Consider the following 20,170-nt stretch of genomic DNA (forward strand, 5'->3'; position numbering starts at 1 on the left):
TTAATTACACAATATAGAAATAATAAAAAAAACATTAATTGCCTAACTGTTTCAAACTTATTGTTGTCACTGTAAATATCTGCGCTTTTATGAATGTAGAACGAAATAAATTACGTATTGTTTCCTCAAAAAATCATTGCAGGTGTTGTATAAAAAAATCATTGCAGGTGTTGTATAAAGGAAATTCGAAAAAATACTTCTGCACGTTACACACCTTTCAAAAACGTGGCATTATCTTTTTTTATAAATTGATTTCACGTGTGTTTTATAATTAGAAATTGAAAAAATCCAGATCTGAACTGCTTTTCATTGAAATTTTAAACAAGTACTTAATAAAAAGGGGGAACTAATTAGATAAGTTTAATTACAAAATTCCAAGTGTATATGTCGCAAACCTTTCTCCAAAAACCTGAAAAACTATGAAAATCGACGCTTGAAATAGAAGCCTTGCAGATAAAAATTGTAACTTACAGTAATTTGTAATTAAAAAACATGGCGCTCAAACCACTTCACAAGTAACGCATAATAAGATTTTTAAAAAAGCATTTTTTGGATAATAGTAACAATATATTTTTCGCAAATTTAAAATTTAGTCGACTAAATTTAGTTTGACTAAAAAGTTAGTCGAGTAATTTTAGTTAGACTAAAAAGTTAGTCGGCTAATTTTAGTTACACTAAAAGTTAGTCGACTAATTTTAGTTTGACTGAAATGTTAGTCGACTAAATTTAGTAACAGTTTTTTTAGTTAAGTTAGTTACAGTTTTTAGTTTTGGTCACAGCACTAATAATCAGTTAAAATTTACCGAAGTACACATCAATGAACACAGAGAATTGGTGAAATATTCTGTGCACTGATGAAAATATTTAAAAAACATCTAAAAATAAGTGATCCACAAGCTTTTTTTATCACTGCTACAAATACGGTAGGAAAGAAGCCCAGAGTAAATCTAGTTTTATAATTGTTCAGAAACTTGCAATATTTTAAATTTTTCATTTACACAGTTTCTTCTATGGAAAGCAAAATATATCAGTAGAATTGGAAGTTTATTCTGCACAAAATAGTATTTGAACATTTTTTCTCTAAAACTTTACAATACCTAAGATAAGAACCCAAAAATTCTAAAGTATTTTTAAACTGTTTTTCACAACTTATCTATTCAAGAAAAAATAGAAAGTAAATTAAACATTTTTTTTTTTTTTTTGCTTTTTCTTTGAAAAAAATTCTAATCATATTTAGATTTTTTTTACTTTGACATATGCTTCGATTTATTAGTTCGATTTATTAGTTCGCTTTTTCTAAGAGTGACTCAAATTAACACGGATTCTCTCTATATATAGCTTCTAGTTTGAACATAATATGTTAAAGTTTATGTCTAGCCTGAACATAATATGTTTAAACTATAATATGTCTAGTTTGATGTTGATATGTCTAGTTTGAACATAATATGTTCAAACCGGAAGCCATATGTAAAAGTTTGAACGCTTGGCTTGAAAATTATTCAAGCCAAACATTTTAATTTCTGACAGTTTTTGGTTCAAACTCGATTTTTTTTCTCTCTAAGAGTTCGAATTTAATGCAAGTATTAAAACTAACATTTTTAATAGTTTAAAGCAAAAAGCAATAATTAAACTTAAATATTTTTTAAATTGTGACTTTTTTAGACAGTTTTTGGTCCTATTGATTTTTTCACTGTGCTCTCCTGAGACCGCCGGGGTAAATTTTGGTTTACTCTAATTTTTTTAATTTAATTATTAATATTGGGTTTAGATAAGTATTTTAAAGTAATTTTTAAAATCTAAACTAACTTTTAAACATAATTTTTTTGCAAAATTAGTTTTTACCTAAAATAACATATGGAGGGGGAGGGGGTTATATGAGGAGGGCGGGGATTTTTTTCAAAATTTATAGGGGTATTACACTTCTAAAACAATTTTTGTTACAAAAAATACAACTTTAAAATGAAAAAATGAGATCTTTTATGATAAAATTAAGATAAATTCTAGATTAACAATATAACATCAAGGTAATAAATGTAGCAGTTTAACATGAAATACTGAAATTCCTTATAAAATAATTCAATCATTTCAAAGTTCACAATAATTAAAAATTTTAAAAAATGAGAGAAAAGGACTACTTGAAACTGTTTATACCAAACTCAATCACACTTTTCTTAAGCTGTTTTGCATAATCATTGTGTTCCAAACGACGCTTGTATCGCTTCCATACTTGATAGCGATAGTGGTGAGCACTTTCTCCTGCCTGCTCGGCATATACACCAAGCCCAAACTGACTATGCTGAAGAAAAGGAACAAGATGACATACTAAAATATGAACTTTCCAGCTAATATTTAATTGGTAGTTAAACTTTTCCAGAAGATGAAGCTGCAGATTTTTGAAAGCTTTTTTAAAATCTAAAACTGATTCAGCAATAGATTCTCCAATAAACATGCTAAAACCTTTTGTTTTAATAATTGAAAACTTTCTAAGACAGTTAACTACAGGTTGGAGAAATATCATATTTGGTAATATAGAGGCTGCACTTAAAAGGTCAACTTCTAAATTATCTAATTTATCTAAAAGTCTCTGTGAATTATTATCATCCAAACCAGTTCCGTGGTAACCTCTAAAGATTATATAATTCGACTTAAGCCACGAATCAAAATCAGGCCACAATGTAATTAACATTTTTACAAACATAGAAGTAATACCAATTAGAATGTGTAACTCTGGTGGAGGAATGAGATGTTCTACTAAAGTTTCTAGAGGTTCATCAAGATACACAACTCTAGGAGAAATACAGTTTTAAAATTCCATCATGTGATTCTTTTTACATCCATCTTCAATGAACTTGTTGTAGTTGGTATCAATTGAACCTAAGGTTCTTTTTTTTCCGCTCTCAAGAGTACTTTCCCCTTCACACCAGAGACATCCATACTTGCCGCTGTGACTGCTTAAACCAAATAAAGAGTTACCACATTTTAGATCAAATGCTATTGAATATTTTACATCACTCAGAGCTAGTGGTTTCAATAGTTTGCTAAGATTACCATTATGCTTTGAAACATCTTCAACTAAAGCCAAAACCAATGATTTTTTTACACCACAATCATCAAGACTTTCTGAAGTTGTATATTTACATAGTGGGTCAAAAACATTTATAACGCATTTAAGAAAACCTTGTCCACCATCAATGGAAATCCTAGCAATAGTGCTATAAGGATTCAAACTTCTTTCATTAATCATATAAAGAATTAAATCAGAAGTATCTTTTAAAAATACCAAACTCCGACTTATCTCTTCATCCCCTGAAATAAATGATTCAGTTTTGACATCATAAAAATCTGAAAATACATTATGCAGCTCCTCTATCTGAGTTGATATATTAGGTTCTAACATTTTCTTCCCTAAATTTTGTCGCATATGTTTACAAAGTAGTTTAGTCTTTCTTTTACTCAGGTTTAGAGTATTAGAGATTTCCATTATAGTTTCAAGACATAACTTTTTAGCGGATGCTCTGCTGCATTTATTATCAGGTGTGCCAACAACAACAAGAAGATTGTTTCCAAAGGTTTTTTAAGGAAACTTGTCTCCAGATTTAATATGGTCTCTTTTCATTTTTATTTTGAGAATCCCAGAAGCAACTTGTTCACTGGATACATTTCCAAGACCTTCAAGCCAACATAATTAGGTTTTTTACAGCTTCACTTTTAAAGCAAAAGTGAGAAATTCCTTTGCCTAAATAGAAATTTAAAGTAGAAACAACTCTGATATTATTATATTTGTAAAACATAAAAATAATACACTAATATTTAATAAGTCTATCATAGACTATGCCTTGACTAGCATAGACTCTATGCTAAATTAAATTTTTTTTTTTAATAATTGAAGAAATAGTTTATTAACTAAAATATATAAGTTATACAATATTTTTAATTTGTTTAAAGAAATCATACCTATTGTAGAAAAGCAAGAAGGACATATCTTTTTAACAATTTTATCAATGATATCTTGATTATTTGTTGTGATCTGCTCAGATATTTCACTAATATTAGATGATCTTCTGAGTTTTTGTCTGTTTATTTGAGATATTTTCTCAATCCAATCATTTAATTTTGATGTTTCACCCCTGTTCAATGCATATAAATTCGTTTTGCAAGAATTAAAAATGTTTTTTGGACAACACTCTTTTTCTACATTATATTCTCTCCAAATCAAATTTTGAATGTGAAGTTGTAATGCGGGAGTTACTTTAATAAGTTTATGTGATCCTTTTCCAAAGGAAATAAAGCAACATGCACAAATTAGACATTTTTCGTCGGCCATTTTGACAAAAAAATGCAAGTTTTATATGATCCCTTTTAACTGTAATAATAATTTTTTTCATCTGTATTGCAACATTTTGTACCAAATAGAATAGATAACACAATCATAAAATGACGCAATTTATTTTAGACATTTTAATTAATTAAATCTAAAATTTCTATGTTTAAAAGTTAGTTTAGATTTTAAAAATTATTTCAAAATACTTTGTTTAACCCATTAATAGTAAATAAACAAAAAAATTTAGAGTAAACCAAAATTTACCCTGGCGGTCTCAGGAATGCACAGTGTTTTTCATTAATCAAGTAAAACTTAAAATTTAAACAACAAACCGAAAATGGTGACAAATGTTTTTTTTATCGTTGTTGGTTACTTTTAATTTGCTTCAATCATTAAAATAAAAAAATAACCCGAGTTATGTAGCTTTTTTAAATGTGTTAAACACATAATTATAACCTTGCTGATGGTGATTAAAGAAATTTAAATCAGAGATTCGAAATTTTATACAACGTTTTAATGTTTTAAAATCGCGTGTTTTCATAGCACAAAGCATTTATGTTTTTAAACAAGAGCAAGATGTCGGTAGCCGGACAAAAAATTTTTATAAAAAGATAATATATATTTACATAATTTTATTGTACGAGTTTTTTTTCTTTTTATTTTAGTTTTTCACTAGTTTATTTTACGAGAATTTTACGAGCTGATGATTCTGGTGACCATAGCGAAAAGTTTTTATGATAAATTATTGCTTGTATTAAAAGAGTTCGTATTATTTGATGTTTTCTTATTAATATAACATGCACTTTTATACACCATATCAACTTTCAAGTTTTATATAATTTATAGTCATCAAGCGAATTGAAAAAATACTGGCCCAGTGAACAGTTCAGTTTTTCGTTGTAGACAAAAAATCAAAAAGCTTTTAACGAAATAAATTAAAAGGTATCACGTGAATAATAATCAATAAAAAAAGTAACTCGGTTTGGTTATATAAGCGAAATACGTTTTAATATTTGGTATTTTTTTTTTTTTTTTAATTTCTAGCGATGTACTTGTTTCATTTAAATGTACGTTTACCCACGAATTTGAAATACAAAAAGTTGCCCTACTCTCCATCAGAGGATTATTGTTCAAGAAAAGAAACCAATGAAAAGAAACCAATGTAAATAAAACCATTTTCGATATATCGTTAAACCCGCCAGGTGTGAAAAGTTTTGTGTTCATTCACACGTTTAATTTTTGCAGCAGAGTAAAAAGAGTTGGAGAAGACTTGGTGCATAAAAGTAATGGGGGCAGTCGCGTAACTTTAATTGTTATTATCAATTAAAGGTACGTGAAATTAAATTTCACGTACCTTTAATTGATAATAACAGTGGTGTTTATATTAGAGTATTTTGGATGCAGTTGGTGGGTAACTATACCATGAGTATAATGCTAGAGTCTAGCAACTTAAACGGATTGAAGGACCCTCCAAAAGATTTTTTCAAGTAAGGCAGTTTAATCTTAAGTTTTTACAAGTTTTCTTGTGTTTAGGTGCGATAACTGCTGCAAGTTATATACTACACATTTACATTTTGTATTTTAACGATAGCGGTGTTTGTTATCAAAGTAATTCCATGTCATTTAAGGTTTGCTAGAAAAGCTCCGCTTAATTTAAAAGAATTTACGTTTTGCACGATTATTATTATTTTATCAGCAGACGAAAACATAACATTAATTAACAAACGATTGAAAGATTTAAACATTGGAATTAACGAGGGATTGCCATTTCGAAATTAGGCAGAATTAAACCCTGGTATTGACTTTAGCTAATCCCAGAATCCCGGATTAAATTTCAGGACTTTGGTATTTTCGATTAATAATAAATATGATAGTAAAGTTATGTTAAAAAATTATAAAATTAAAGATAAATGAAAAAAAATACAGCTAAGGATTCAGAAGTTGTTTAATAACGGAATTAGATGTCTTAGGTTTAGGTCTTCATCGTAAAAATGGTCAACTAAATCAACTTTAAAAGGCCAAACAAGCTTAAATAAGCTTAAATGTATTTTTTTAACTTCATTAGGCCATGCCCTTTTACCATTTTGGGTACTGGTCGCAAATTCTTTTTTGACAGTATGCTGTTCAAAGAGACTTTGGAAATGGTTTTTATGATTTTATTCTCTAAAAATTCAGATTTTATTTGCAAGGTGACTTACACATGTATATACCCGTTTAAAAGTTTTGATGATCAACGATTTTATGATAAAGATTTTAATCAAACTGAGTTTCTTAATTACATTAAAGATGTCATTTTAAAACCTTCAATGAGAAATAACGACAGTGTATTGCATATTAACTTTGGATTACACATAATAAAAAGTATTAGCATGAGTCAAGCGGAAGTGTTGTTGGATGTGTTCACTTTTTATTAGAAGGGTTTCCTAAGAATATATGGAAAACTACAACTCCAACATATTTAGAAAAATTAATTCATGAGTTAAAAGGATTTATTTAGAACAATATCTGATAAAGGAGAAGATATTTTAAAACTATTTTATAGAACATTAAAATTTTGATAAGTTAATCTGAATTAATTGTAACCTACTTCATATACTTCAATGGTGACTTTTTATAGAAGGCGATACAATAGAACTCTTAGTGCGTAAAAAAATGAGCGAAGCACATGTTCCTGTCCTGGATGTCTATTGGATGGCTACATTCTTATCCTAACGGGCCTAATGATGCAGTGAATTATCTTAATCGTGTATTTTCTGCTGCTGAAGACTTTTTATTAGAATTTTTTTCCTAATTTTTTGTACAAGTATTTAGATTATATACAATATGTTATGTATAATTGATAATTTACTTAAACTACGTGTAATCACCATTCATGGTCTGCAAAAAATACAAAAAACTGCTTAATTTTTTCATAAGGCTAAAAATATTTTGTACACATTCAGCAGTTTTACGCAGCCAAGTATATCAATATTGAACTTAATTCAAAATAATTACAACCGTGCGTTATTTTAAGTATAGAATATATAATTGCTTTAGTAGGGACTGTGCGCTCTAACAGGATCGCTGGATGCAAAATGTTAACTGAAAAACATATGAAAAATAAAGGAAAAGGCTCAATTGGAATAAGAACTTGTCAAAATAATGGGGTTGAGCTTCGTGCAATTAAGAAGTTTGATAACAGATCTATTAATATCCTAATTACCTATGAATCAGCAGTTTGGACAACTTAAGTAAAAAGATGGGATAAAAAAAAAAGGAGATCTTTGCTGATTGCCCCTCTACTATTGTCATAGATAACAAATGCATGGGAGGCATCTATCTCTTAGATGGATTATTGAGCTACTATCGTATTGCTGTTCCTTCAAAAAAAGTGGTATCATCGGCTATCTAGCATTTCCTTGATGCTTCAGTAGTCCATGCATGGATTTTGTATAGAAAAAAATTAGCAAACGATAAAAAGAAAATATCATTAAAATCTTTCAAATTATCAATTGCTGAATCCATGATAATGCAAGGGAAAAAGTCTATTAGAAAGGACGACCTTCAACATCAGTAGATCTGAAATATAATGCGAAAAAAAAAGAGGTCCTGCAAAGCCAATTCCAAACAAATTTATTCAAAATGATGCGTACGAACATCGGCCAGAGCTTACAGATAAGAAAGAGAAACGTAGGTATCCTGGTTGTAATGGCTTCCCTAAGGTAAAGTGCCCCAAGTGTGATGTCCGTCTCTGTTTTACGCCAACATCCAACTGTTGTAAGACTTTTCATGAACCCTAGATTTTTAATAGATTTCTCTAAATTAAAATAAAATCAGAAAGAATAAAAAAATCAGTTTTTCATGTAAAACAATTTTATTTCAGAGAAAAAAAAAATTTGTTTTTGTACTTTATGCCGTTGTTAAGCAACAAAAACCCAAATCGGACAAAAAAAAAGATAAAACAAATGATTTTTTTTAATTTCATTTTTATATTAGGATCATAAGTGACTAAAGTTCACAAAAGATTTTTTTTTACACAACAGGAAATTAAAATGGGCTGTAAGAGGTTAAAATGCCAAAAATACTTGGCAAAGATTCTTCAGATTAGTTTAGAAATGCAAAGAACTTTTCCTGCGTGTTTAAATTCAATACAAATAAAGTCTGTTTACGTTTACGTGGTATTCACTTTGGGTATTTTTTTTTTCATTTAGAAATTATTAGAAATCGGATTAGAACACCTTTTTATTCATCTGTCTTCAAATTGTGCGTACACTTTCAAGAATCATTTATCATTCTAGTTGTCATCGACAGAATGGCAGATAACCCTCGCTTCTAAAACATGCTGGAGTAAGTACTTCGGGGTTCTATTGTCTATATAAAGGACTGTAGATCAGTTTAAATACATTAAAATAGTAGTGGTTTTTAAAAGCTTTCTGGTCTGTTTTTTTGATTCAATAAGTTGGTTCGAAAATACCTTAAGATAAGTTTCACTATTTCTCTGGCGGATTGGAGTCCGTGGAAAAAATCTTTGCCTTTTAATTCGATTTATTTTTCTAGATGTTTGTAAGACTGATAGTTCTGATCAGTACCTTCATAGTTTCGTTCATCAGTTTTGCAAGAGGTAAACAAGCGTTGTCGTGCTAAAAAATCGCATTTTCGTGCTGTGAACCTTAACAATTTCATTTGAGAAGCTTTTAAAAAATTAAATGCGTTAGTTTTGGCTGCCAAAACTATAGAAATTGACGCGGTTTGAAATTGAAGCAAATTTTATGCAGTATATTCAAAATTTTATCTAATCCTATTTATTGAAAGAAGACCTGCTGCTAACTAAAGTTTTATTTCCTATTTATTTTTACATAAGTTTAGAAGCTAGGTAAAACCTTATATTTTTGGAACATTCAAATTATAAGATTTGCCTGAAAATTATAGAACAAATGTAATTGCATTCGCAATATACACTAGCGTACAAAATTTTTTCGGTTTTTCCACACTTTAATAATTTTTGGTATTTCAATCCATTTATTCATTAATATTAACTATTTCACTTAACAGAATGATTTTTTCGTGTTATTTATTTTTTGATATATTGAGTTTTATAATAACTCGAACTTCAGTTCACTGCAGATGAATTGAAGTTCGAGTTATTTGGTGTTAAAAGGTGTCTAAATATCCAATGAATGGTCGGAAAACTTGTGAAAAATAACTTTGAATTATACGGTGAAAGATGGTGGAATTCATGTGACAATTCGCACTGATTTTGAGGAAGGAAAGGTCCGCTACCTTTCCTTCCAATTTTGTAAAAGTAACATCAATAGTGGAAAAAAATTCGTATCATAGTATTTTAACTTAAACCAAACAGACCCAAAAAGCCCTCAAAATGTATTATCTTTATAGTACATTTTATCTTTTATTAATACCCTTAACAAAAAATTTATGCACGTGTATAGCTTTATTTCATAAAAGTATATATTGGTTTTGTGAAAAAGGAAATATTGCATCTTCTAAAAAGTCTAGAAATACTATTTTAATTGATACATTCAAAAAAACTAAGAAATTTCTAAAATGAACATGAAACTCATTTTACCTGAACAGTACTCAGTTGTAGTTAGACCAAATTCTGGTAATGACTTCCCAAAAACTTTTTCACAGAGGTAAACTGAATTAAATCCATGTTTTTCTCGCGAAGAAAAAGAATCTTTGGAAAGTTGTAAAGAATGGAAAATGTTTAAAAGAAAACATTTAGAATTTTTTTTTTTTTAATATACATTTCAATGTTAACTAGCAATCAGCCATTTTATACCACTCATAAGAAATAAAACACTAACAAATACTGAAAGATACTAATAATGGATTAAGAAAACTAATTATGGATCAAGAAAATATAATAACTGTTTAAGTTATGCAGTCAAACATGGTGGAGGTCATGTGGCAATTCGTGGTGATTTTGAGGAAAGAAAGGTAGCGGATTTCGTAAAAATAAATCAACAGTGGAAAAGAACAGTTCTTGTTTATAAAAAGCAATTCTTTATTAAAACAGAAAACAAAGGCAACTGTTTACTAAAAAACACGTTGAAGGCTGCATTTAATTTACGTTTTTGTATTAGCTCAAGCATTTTCTCAAACTAGCTGAGTAAAGTAAAACAGGTGAATGCGAATCGCTCTTGTGAGAGTGATTTAGCCGTACATAAGTTCTCATTTGTTGTAGAAAAGTCGGACCATATGAAGTTACTTAATCATCGTGCAGTTTCTAATATTTGCATACTTTGGTGTGGCAATCAACATTTAACTATACAACTAATGCAGTTAGGCATTCTAAAACTAAATATAGTAAGATGCACTCCTAAAAAGGTTTATCAGTGTAGCTAGTGCAATATTACTATTTTTTAAAACTCCATATACTTTTTAAAAATGTTTGTAAACAAAAAAAAAAAAAAAAAAAACTGAACTGATCGTTTATTAACTTAATTAAATCTACTTGTGTTGATACAAAATTAATTTTTTCTTCAGTATTTTATTTTATTATCATATTAACTATGGATATGGGCCGCTGGAAGAAAAAATCAGAAATCAAAAACTCAGATAAAGTGGGGAGCAGTTATTTTTTTCGTGTATCGTTTTTTCATTATTTATGTGTCATTCTTGGTTTCATATTATTTGGCTTCGTATGTTTTAATACTGATGATAAACTTTTGAGAAGATTCGGAGGTCCAGGTGAAAGGTTGCTATATTTACGTGAAAATTTTTTAATTCAGCTTAGAATTGGCTTTTTTTTTGCCATTTTCCTGCATATTATTGAAGCTCTCTATGTTATAAAAGTTTGTGGTGATCTAAAAATGAATCAGGATGCAGTTCAAAAGTGGGTTGTTCAAACTTTTATTTGTGGTTATAGTTCTTTGCGCCACTTACTGGATTTCCAAGAAAAACAAAATTCTAAAAAAGTCAAATAATTATGTCTAAACTAAATCATTTGTTTTATATTTTTGTTATGCAATGTAGCCTACCTTTTTACAGCTTTTAAAGTTTCTTATTGTATATTTGTATTATGTCTCATATTTACTTACTTTATTTAAAGTATTATATCACTTAAGCCTTTACATGGTCAAGTTATCGAAGTGGTTTTTAAAGAAGAATGTTTTTGTTTTTGATCAGTAACAGAAAATTTTGCTATTTGTTCTGGTATCCCATAAATATTTTTATAGTTTATGCTGTTTCTCTGGTGGATTTTTGTAGTTCATGTTGTTTCTCTAGTGGATTTTTAAATACTTTTTAAAATCTCTAAGTAGCTTAGTGCTTGAGTTTTTGTTCTGTGCTAAGTTACCAAACTTTGATTGGAGCTCTTTGAAATGGAATAGCTATAGGTATTAGATTTTTTAGCAATATGTTATTTATGCAATTGACTTTAGTGTACTTTTGGATTTTTTCTATTTCTGAAAAGACATTAGTTTTTTTTTTCAGTTCATTTAAAAAACTGTATTCTTACATTAAATGAAAAGTAGATTAATATGGTTATAGAAAATTTGTAATGTGCACATATAAAGTTGTCACCCTATTTGGTTGTTGTTTTTTTCTTACTCAAAGTATAAGGAAAGAAATAAATAATCATAATAGATACTTATTTTTAAAAATTTACTATTCAGTATAATTCTTAAAAATTATATTTATTTTTTTAAGTATTATTTTTAAGTAATAATTAAAAGAAATATTATTTTACTGATTGAGTTATTATATTTTTATAAAACTTATAATTTTACTTGTAATTTATATAGTATATATTTAGAATAAATATAAAGCTGAAATCATGAAAGATTAAAAATGAAAGACTGTGAAAATGAAAGTAAGTCAGCTAACATAGATGCTGAAGAAGTTTGGCTTTTGATGGGAAGGGATTACCGTATTTCAAGAAGTATTAGGTTGCAGTGGTTTTTTGAACACTTGAATATATCTGTTTCCCCAAAGTCAGATGAAGAGTTGGTAAGTTTGTTAACTGAAGCAAATTCAAAGTTTTATGTAGTGCAGTAATAAAAAAAGAAATGTGATCTATTGAATTTTTTCAATAAATAAAAACACGTACCATAGTTGTCGTACTTTTTTTTTTTTTTCAAAATATAGGTTAATTCAAATGAGGAACTAGAAGTGATCTCTGTGCTTCCTGCAGTATTAGGTCAACAGACAGTTATTGTACCAACAACAAAATTATCATTTGTGGGGCGACAATATCGTTTTGTTTTTTGTATTGATATGAGCCCTTCTTTGGCCTCAGTGGTAATTGTTTAGTGTTTATTCAATGTTAAAAACAATCCAGTTTTATGTTTTTTTATGTTAAAAATAATACAGTTGTGTTGATCTTGGATTTTAAAAACAATAAATGGAGTTTTGTTTATTTATGCGTTGTTTTTAGGATACTGAAACTGGAAATGTTCTGATAGACGATTTGTTTGGGAACATGAAAAATACACTAGTTGGACTAGTTCAACCAGTATTTTTTTTACAACTAAGTTTTAAATATTACTATTGTGAAGCTTTTTGATATTTTATTATTGTGAAGTTTGTTGATATTATTTTTACAAGTGTTATTATCAACTTTGACTAAAGCAACTAAAAGTTGACTAGTCCAAAGTCAAAATTAGATGACTTTGTAAAATAAAATAGTCGATTTAATCAACTATGGGTTTTTTTACTAATAGACTAAAAGTCAATTTAATTGGATAATCATCCTGACATCCTTATTTCTATTTTTTCACTTGATTTAATTTTATCAACCTTTAATATTGTTATGATGCTGACCAATTGATAAAGAGAAATCTTTATAAGTAGTTGATGCATAAGAATATCATTCATAGGTGTCTAATAAATTAGATTAATTAAAATTTAAAAAGAAAATGCTCTTGCTATAACAACATGTGTTATTATAACAGTATTACATACCACCTAGTTTTTTTGTTTACTCTCTTAAAGTTCTATTTGTTTCATAGCATCTAAAAAATAAAATGTCAAGCAACATAAAAGTATATGATCATAATAAAATTTTTATTCAAATATTTTGACTAGTTTGACTTTTAGTCAACTAAGTCAATTTTAAAAATGTATTATTTGATCTTGGTTGACTTAGAAAAATATATCAATTGATTTAGTTGATAGTCAAATAATTTCAAGCTCGTAACCACTAATTTAATGAAGTAGTAGCTACTAAAGATAAAGTAGTAAGCTACTAGGAGATATATGCTAATGTTAGTTTTTTAAATGTTTTTATTTTTCAAATAGATAATAAAAGGTCTATATTAACTTAATGATTCAAATATCTTTAATTTCAAATTAATAAGTTTGATTACAAAAGTGTCAGAGTTTAAGAAGTTAATTTTAAAAATATGAGATGCTAGAGATATGGTTTGAAAATTGACTCAGCCTTGATCTTTTGTTTATATGTTTCACATTAAATGAGCATTTTAAAGTTTTTAGTACAGTATCATCATTTTAGTAGTATCTTTAACCTTATTCAACTTTTGACTACTCAAATGTTTTTTATTGGAGATCTTTTAGTGATATATGTTGACCAAGTATTATTTCTCAAATATCATAAAATCGATCATTTCTCAAATATCATAAAACTAAGAAAAATCTGAGAAGCTCAATTTTACATAATTAACTTAAAAATAACATTTTGCTTCCAAGTTAAAAAAAAAAAATTAAAATGTAATTTATTACTAATAATCATTTCTCATAAAACCTAAGTTATTTAATATATTTATTTAACTTACATCAAGTTAAAATTTTTTTATTCCAAAGTTGAAAATGCAGCTTTTTAGTACTCTTTAATGGTAATAATGGTCAGAAAACCTGATATATTGTATCCTGTTACTTTAAACACTTTATGAATGCTGTCTGAAAATTGACTCAGCCTTGATCTTTTGTCTAAACAAAATGATGCAGCATGGCATACAGTTTCCAATGCTGCCTGAAATTCTACCAAATAACTGACTTAAAGAGTATTTCAATATAATTTTCCACAGTTTTTGGCAAAAAGATATTTTTTTAACAATTGCTTTTTGGTCACTAAAATGTTTTGCAATAATATTTTGAGCAATTAAAAGTTGAATTAGGTAGTCAAATTAGAAGACAGCCTCAGAAAGATCAAATTAGGAAAAATTAGGAGATAGCATACAGCAGAGTTGTATCAGTAATGAATATAAAAATGTGACTATAAATTTGGATTATATAGGATAATTCCATTATGTAAATGCCAGATAATAAAGAGATTGGAATTTGAATTAAAATAATTACTATAAGTTGTTTGTTTGACATAAACTTCTTTACGCTATTTGTGCAATTTTTAGAAAGTAAGAGGATGGTGCTGAGTATTATTGAGAAAGATCTTTGCCAAGTTACAGCAATCAAAAAAATTTTGCAGAGTATATGTATTATATAGTTTTGGGGTGTATTATGCTTTGTTTGTATGAGTAACATCATCAATTATTGAGGATTTTTCAGTATTTAGAAAGCTTCTAATTGTAAAACCCAATAAATATTAATGAACTCTTTGTTAGGCATTTACATATATTTTGAGAATTTAAACCTGGTGTATTTTATGCTTCTTACTTATTATACTAGTATCATTCTATTTGCTAAATCTAATGCTGTATTGTCATAGTAGGCCACGAAATTAATCTAGATTAAGCATTAAAACCATGCAGGAAGTATCTCTATCTTCCACTTAAAAACTGTTATACACATAATAAAAGAAAAATTAAATTTTAATTTTATTACTTTTTTTATAGTTTTGCATCCCTGGAAGTTCCCTAGTTTTAAAACCTCGCTTACATTTAACTGTGCTTGCTCATACTTTTATCAATGTTCGAGAGTGTCAGGTGAATTTTTATTCATATTATTTATTGATTTTATAAGAACATTTTTGATATCATTAACAACAAAATTGAAAATAAATTGTTTTTTATGATAGGTATTAGTACAAGGTTATTGTGTCAATACAGAAAATGTAAAGTATTTGTTATGTCAACTAAAAAGGAAGCTACAGATTCTTGAAAATGCTATGGCAGAGGAGCTCCGTAAGCAAAATCAAGGGGTAAAAATTTCTCTTTAGTTTATAATTCAATTTGTTGTTGATGCTAGTCTTTTTTTTTTGCTACTGTAACTACACTGAACTGTGAAATTATTGCACCACTTATACATTTTGATTTTTTCAAATTGTTGTCAATATTATCATATATTTTGACAAACATATTAAGAATAGAACACATGAATATAATTATTTCGATGATAATAATAAAATTGACTTTGAAGATGGTGAAAAAAAGAACTAAAACCAAAAATATGGTTTGTTTAACAAATTAAAGTAAAATGATTATTATTGTCATGCACACTAATGCAGCTTAAGTTGAAACATTTTTGACTTATCAATAACTAGTGTTACTACCTATTGATGCTATGACCTGACAGTGGTGTGGCATACTTTCAATTAGAGATTTAAGCATTTCTTGAAGGATATCTTCCCATACGCGGTTAAGACTTTGTTGCAGCTTGTCTAGACTGTTAGGTGGTGGATGTTGGTTTCTAGCATGACTTCCCATTATGTCCCAAAGATGCTCTACTGGGTTCATATCTGGACTACAAGCTCCTAAACTTGAATATTAACATTATTTAAGTATTCAGTAACAATATGTGCTGTATGTGGTCTAGCATTATCCTGCATAAGAAGGAATCCATCTCAAATGTATGGTACAAAAGGTACCACAAAAAGTTCTAAAATGTCTGCAATTTATCAGTGAGAAGTCAGACATCCACCATCAACAAAAAAAAAAGCCCTGTGCAAGCTGTTTAAGATATTCTGCCCCATACTATCAATGAGCCACCTCCATATAAAGTGCTTTCTCAAATGTTACAAGTAAAACATCTTTCATTTGGTCTTCTGTACACTCTTGGGTGACAATCAGTACAAGGCAAAACCTTGACTCATCTGTAAATAAAACCTGTTCCCAATCATGTATTTCCTAATTCATATGTCTTCTTGCAAAAGCAAGTGTGTCTACAGACAATCTGGAACCAGTAGCTGCTGCCCGAGGTAATAAATTTAAAGCACAAAGTCTTCTTCTTATGGTATCTTGGCTAACAGCAGTTTCATTAAACTCAGCAAGTTGTATTTGGAGACTGATTCTCCACGGCATTGGTAGCTCATGGTCTGCTTTGGCCAAGTTGTTTAGCATGATCATTGGTCTCTACAAACCTTGCACCATAATCATCATGACTTAACTTTTGTCTTCATTGCTAACAGATGTGCTGCTCAAATGACAATTAACATCATCTTTGTAAATGATAAATCTGGGAAATACATAATATTTTTGAAAGTGGTATATTAATTTTTTGGTTAAGTGTATTATTACTTGTAAAATAAAAAATTGCTCATGTGGTTGCTAATTTGTTATTAGGTATCTCACATTTTACTTAAGCCATTAAGTCCCCAATTTTTTTTTTCAATTTTCCATTTTTGTGTGTTTATTTTACTTAAAAAAAATAATTTGTTAATTTCTTATCAAATTATGAGTTTTGTTTTATATTTTCCAACAGATTGCAAGTGGGAAGGAGCAAACAAAACCTATTGAAACAGGTCTGTTTTATATCATTCGTGATGGATTAGTTGCTCTCCAGCTTCTTCCTGACAACGCAAGTGCTGGTATGTTTTTTTGTTGTTGATTTTTTTCTAATTTATTTTCAATAATGATATTATGACATTTTCCAGTCTTTCAATTTTAACTTTCTACAATTTTAACTTTCTAGCTATTGTTGTAATCACTGATGGAGTTTTTAATATGGAGAATGCTCATGTAGCAGATGCTCTTCTATCACAGGTCCGTAATTCAGCTGCAGTTTGTTCTTTTATCCAAGTTGGAAGTGGTTATAAGTGTGCTGCTGTAGGGTAAGTTATAATAAGAGGTTTCAAATTATGATTTAAATGTCTAATGATTTAATTGTTTATGGTTAGAAACAAGATTTAATTAATTGGTTTAAGATTCAAGAAATTGAGTTTGAATACACCAGTGAACTCAATATCAATCTAGAATTAAAAACACAGAATACAGTTATTTCAGGAAGAAGCAACAAGCTATGAGAAAAACATTTGAATGTTGCAAAGATGCACTTTCAATTGATGCATTGCATGTTACTATAAACTACCTCCAAAGTTTTAGAAACGTAAAGGAAAAACATTTCTAAAATTGGAATGTTTTTTGGTGCTGTTTTTTCAATTCATTTTAATTGTTTATTTAATGTTTATACTATATAATTAGTGCTTTTAATAAAAAGTTAGATCACACAAAGGTATGTAGTGCAACCATAATAATGGCTTGCGTGTTAAAAGAATCCATGTTAACTGGTAAAACTGTTCATTACATTCCCTAACTTTTAAAATAACAATGATCTCATAACATATGTAAGAAAGCCGCTAAGCAAATAAAACATCAGGAAACAACCAAATCTCTTGTATATTGAGGTGGAAAGAAGGTAATAGATATCTCAGGTTGTGCAATTCTAATTTTTCATTTGCCTGTCCTAGTTATGCCTGCTGCAGTTGGTAAACTGAAACTTCTTAGAGTGTCTGTATTAATTTTTTGGACTAGGTGAGGTACAGCGGATGTCGTTCTATTTCAATTCAACTCTTAGCATTTTGAATCTTTTGTTATAGCAGTTTGCTTTGATACCACAGCAAATACTGGAACTTGTTAACTGTTGAAGAATGTACTGTTTATAGCTTAGATTATTTTAAGAGCTGTACATACGAATGACCTCGTATCCTGTTTGTTTGATAAAAAGATTGAAATATAAAAAAATGGGGAATTCTAAATATTCATTATAGTATTTCAAAATAATGATGATATATTTCAAAATAATAATATAAAATAATATTAAAAAATTGGGTTTTCATTCATGTATTTCTTTCAGATTTGGTTATGTTCCTCACTGCACTCTAATGCAATTCATTGCAACTGCAACTTCAGGAGCATATCTTGTAAAGTGTCCTCCTATTAGAAAAATAGACAGTAAGTATGAGATTATTTCATTTTAATGTTTTTAATGAAATGAGTTAGTTTTTACTATTTATATAAGTTATTTTCTATCATCAGATTTAGAGATGAATATTTACCACAATGCTCTATTTTGCTGGAACTTTCAAAGAGATATTGATACATATAAAATTGATTCATGGAATAAAGAATTCAATTTTCTAACAAAGGAATCCAAACCAATGTTGTCACCTCAGACCCAGCAAACCATTCGCTATATGGAGTTTGAATTGCAAACTAAAATATCAAGGCAAAACTTCTCTTAAAATTGGTTAAAATGTGCCATTCAATTGAATTGTGCCGTTAAATCTGTTAAAAAAAGTGAATATTGCTGTTAACTGATTGTCATCAGATTGTTTCTTTTTTTTTTGTGTAGTGTTCTAACAGTCCGCTCCAGGGAAGGTTATGTTACAGATGGAATAAGAATTACTAAGGGTCAGTTTGTTTGCTTTATTTGTAATATTTTGGCTGAAGATATTGTGTTTCAAACTTTAGTTAATAAAATTTTGTCTTGCTATAATTTAAGGATAAACTTTCTTCAAAGTTAAATCTTCGAAATATTATTGTTGTGATGTTTTAAGAAAACAAGCATACTGCAAGTGCTGATTTTCTATTCAAACCCCACCTTACATTAACTTACTACCAAAGCTTTTTTGTTAAACTGTTATGACTGTTTCTGTGACCGATTACTACCCAAATTTATCCAAAGAATAATTTTTTAACTATTTATGTTCTAATATCTCATTCCACTGCAATAATTTCTTTGTTTTTAAGAAATTTAAGAAATATTATCTGAACAATTATAACAATTAGATTTGTTTTACAGAACTTGATAAACCTTAAATTATTTTCCCTCCTTTTTATTAGACAATAAGTTCATTGAAGTTAAGCTTGTGCGACCATGGAAAGAGTTTGTTACAATTGAATATATTGCAAAAGCTGTAAGTATTACCAAAACTGTCATCAAAACATTTTTTGCTTGTGATTTTTTAACTTTATTCCAATACAAAGTCATTTAAAAATTATTTTGATTTGATTTTGAGGCGAAGTTATCTAAAAATTATTTTGATTTGATTTTGAGTCTCATTCTTTCTTATGCATTGACTCTAATTACAATTACTTTTATAGAAAAATTTATCTTTTTGAAAATAATTTCGAAAAAATAGACAAAACAAAAAATGCCAAGAATTGAATAATGGAAAGAACTTTTAAATATAACTTGGTTCTCTAGTTGTTGTTAAGAATGCTGATGTTAAAGTCATATTGACTTAAATATTTTAGAATTAGGTAATTGATTATTGGATCTTCACAGATTAAATATACTTCACATAATCTGTTTACATTAAATTTGCTTTAAGTTACTCATCATTTAAAGTCTGAAACAAAAAAATGGAAAGAACATTTTATACAATTTTTTTTACCAGGGTTTTTATTTCTTCATTCTGAGCAACTTTTACAAATTATTAATGTTGAATCTTATCATTTAAAAAATTTGATTTAAAAAATATTTCAATAATTTCAAAAATAAAAAAAGATGTTTCAACGTGTTCTAAATAAATAGTAGCAAAAAAGAGTACATAAAAACTGCAAACCTTTTATAGAACTTTAGTTGTGTTAAAAAATTTTTAACATTTGATGGTCGATATTTGATTTGGATAAATAGTTTATACTATTTTAGTTAGAATTCATTTTAAAATGTTTTTTTTGTGTCATTAATTATCAATAAATTATTGTGTTCACATGAAATTATAGAAACAAATTTCTCTTGCTGATGCGAGAATTGTTTACTAAATTTTCTGAT

General features: G+C 28.2%; 1 protein-coding gene, 1 long non-coding RNA gene and 1 pseudogene across 3 annotated transcripts in view; 2 read left to right on the plus strand and 1 right to left on the minus strand.

The window, feature by feature from the left end:
* Positions 1-2,073: 2,073 nt before the first annotated feature.
* LOC149890217 (uncharacterized) lies at positions 2,074-4,466 on the minus strand (annotated as a pseudogene).
* A 716-nt stretch (positions 4,467-5,182) lies between these two features.
* Positions 5,183-9,064, plus strand: LOC149890218 (uncharacterized). The gene is made up of 4 exons (XR_016452015.1): positions 5,183-5,263; positions 5,366-5,808; positions 8,512-8,647; positions 8,858-9,064. It is a non-coding gene; the product is annotated as an uncharacterized LOC149890218 (long non-coding RNA).
* A 2,991-nt stretch (positions 9,065-12,055) lies between these two features.
* LOC145182463 (KICSTOR complex protein SZT2-like) overlaps positions 12,056-20,170 on the plus strand; it is a 38,310-nt gene continuing 30,195 nt past the window's right edge. For both annotated transcript variants that reach the window (XM_090084472.1, XM_090084473.1), the window contains exons 1-11: positions 12,056-12,271; positions 12,410-12,562; positions 12,699-12,776; positions 15,073-15,162; positions 15,255-15,377; positions 16,877-16,982; positions 17,087-17,225; positions 18,248-18,345; positions 18,430-18,619; positions 18,746-18,804; positions 19,237-19,310. In XM_090084472.1, coding sequence (XP_089940598.1) covers positions 12,113-12,271; positions 12,410-12,562; positions 12,699-12,776; positions 15,073-15,162; positions 15,255-15,377; positions 16,877-16,982; positions 17,087-17,225; positions 18,248-18,345; positions 18,430-18,619; positions 18,746-18,804; positions 19,237-19,310 — 1,269 coding nt within the window. In that variant the 5' untranslated portion in view covers positions 12,056-12,112. The remainder of the gene's footprint in view (positions 12,272-12,409; positions 12,563-12,698; positions 12,777-15,072; positions 15,163-15,254; positions 15,378-16,876; positions 16,983-17,086; positions 17,226-18,247; positions 18,346-18,429; positions 18,620-18,745; positions 18,805-19,236; positions 19,311-20,170) is intronic.

The sequence above is a fragment of the Hydra viridissima genome, unplaced genomic scaffold (genome assembly GCF_058129835.1).
Source record: "Hydra viridissima isolate aposymbiotic clone 2 unplaced genomic scaffold, HvirCarnegie_v1 scaffold_4, whole genome shotgun sequence".
NCBI lineage: Eukaryota > Metazoa > Cnidaria > Hydrozoa > Anthoathecata > Hydridae > Hydra > Hydra viridissima.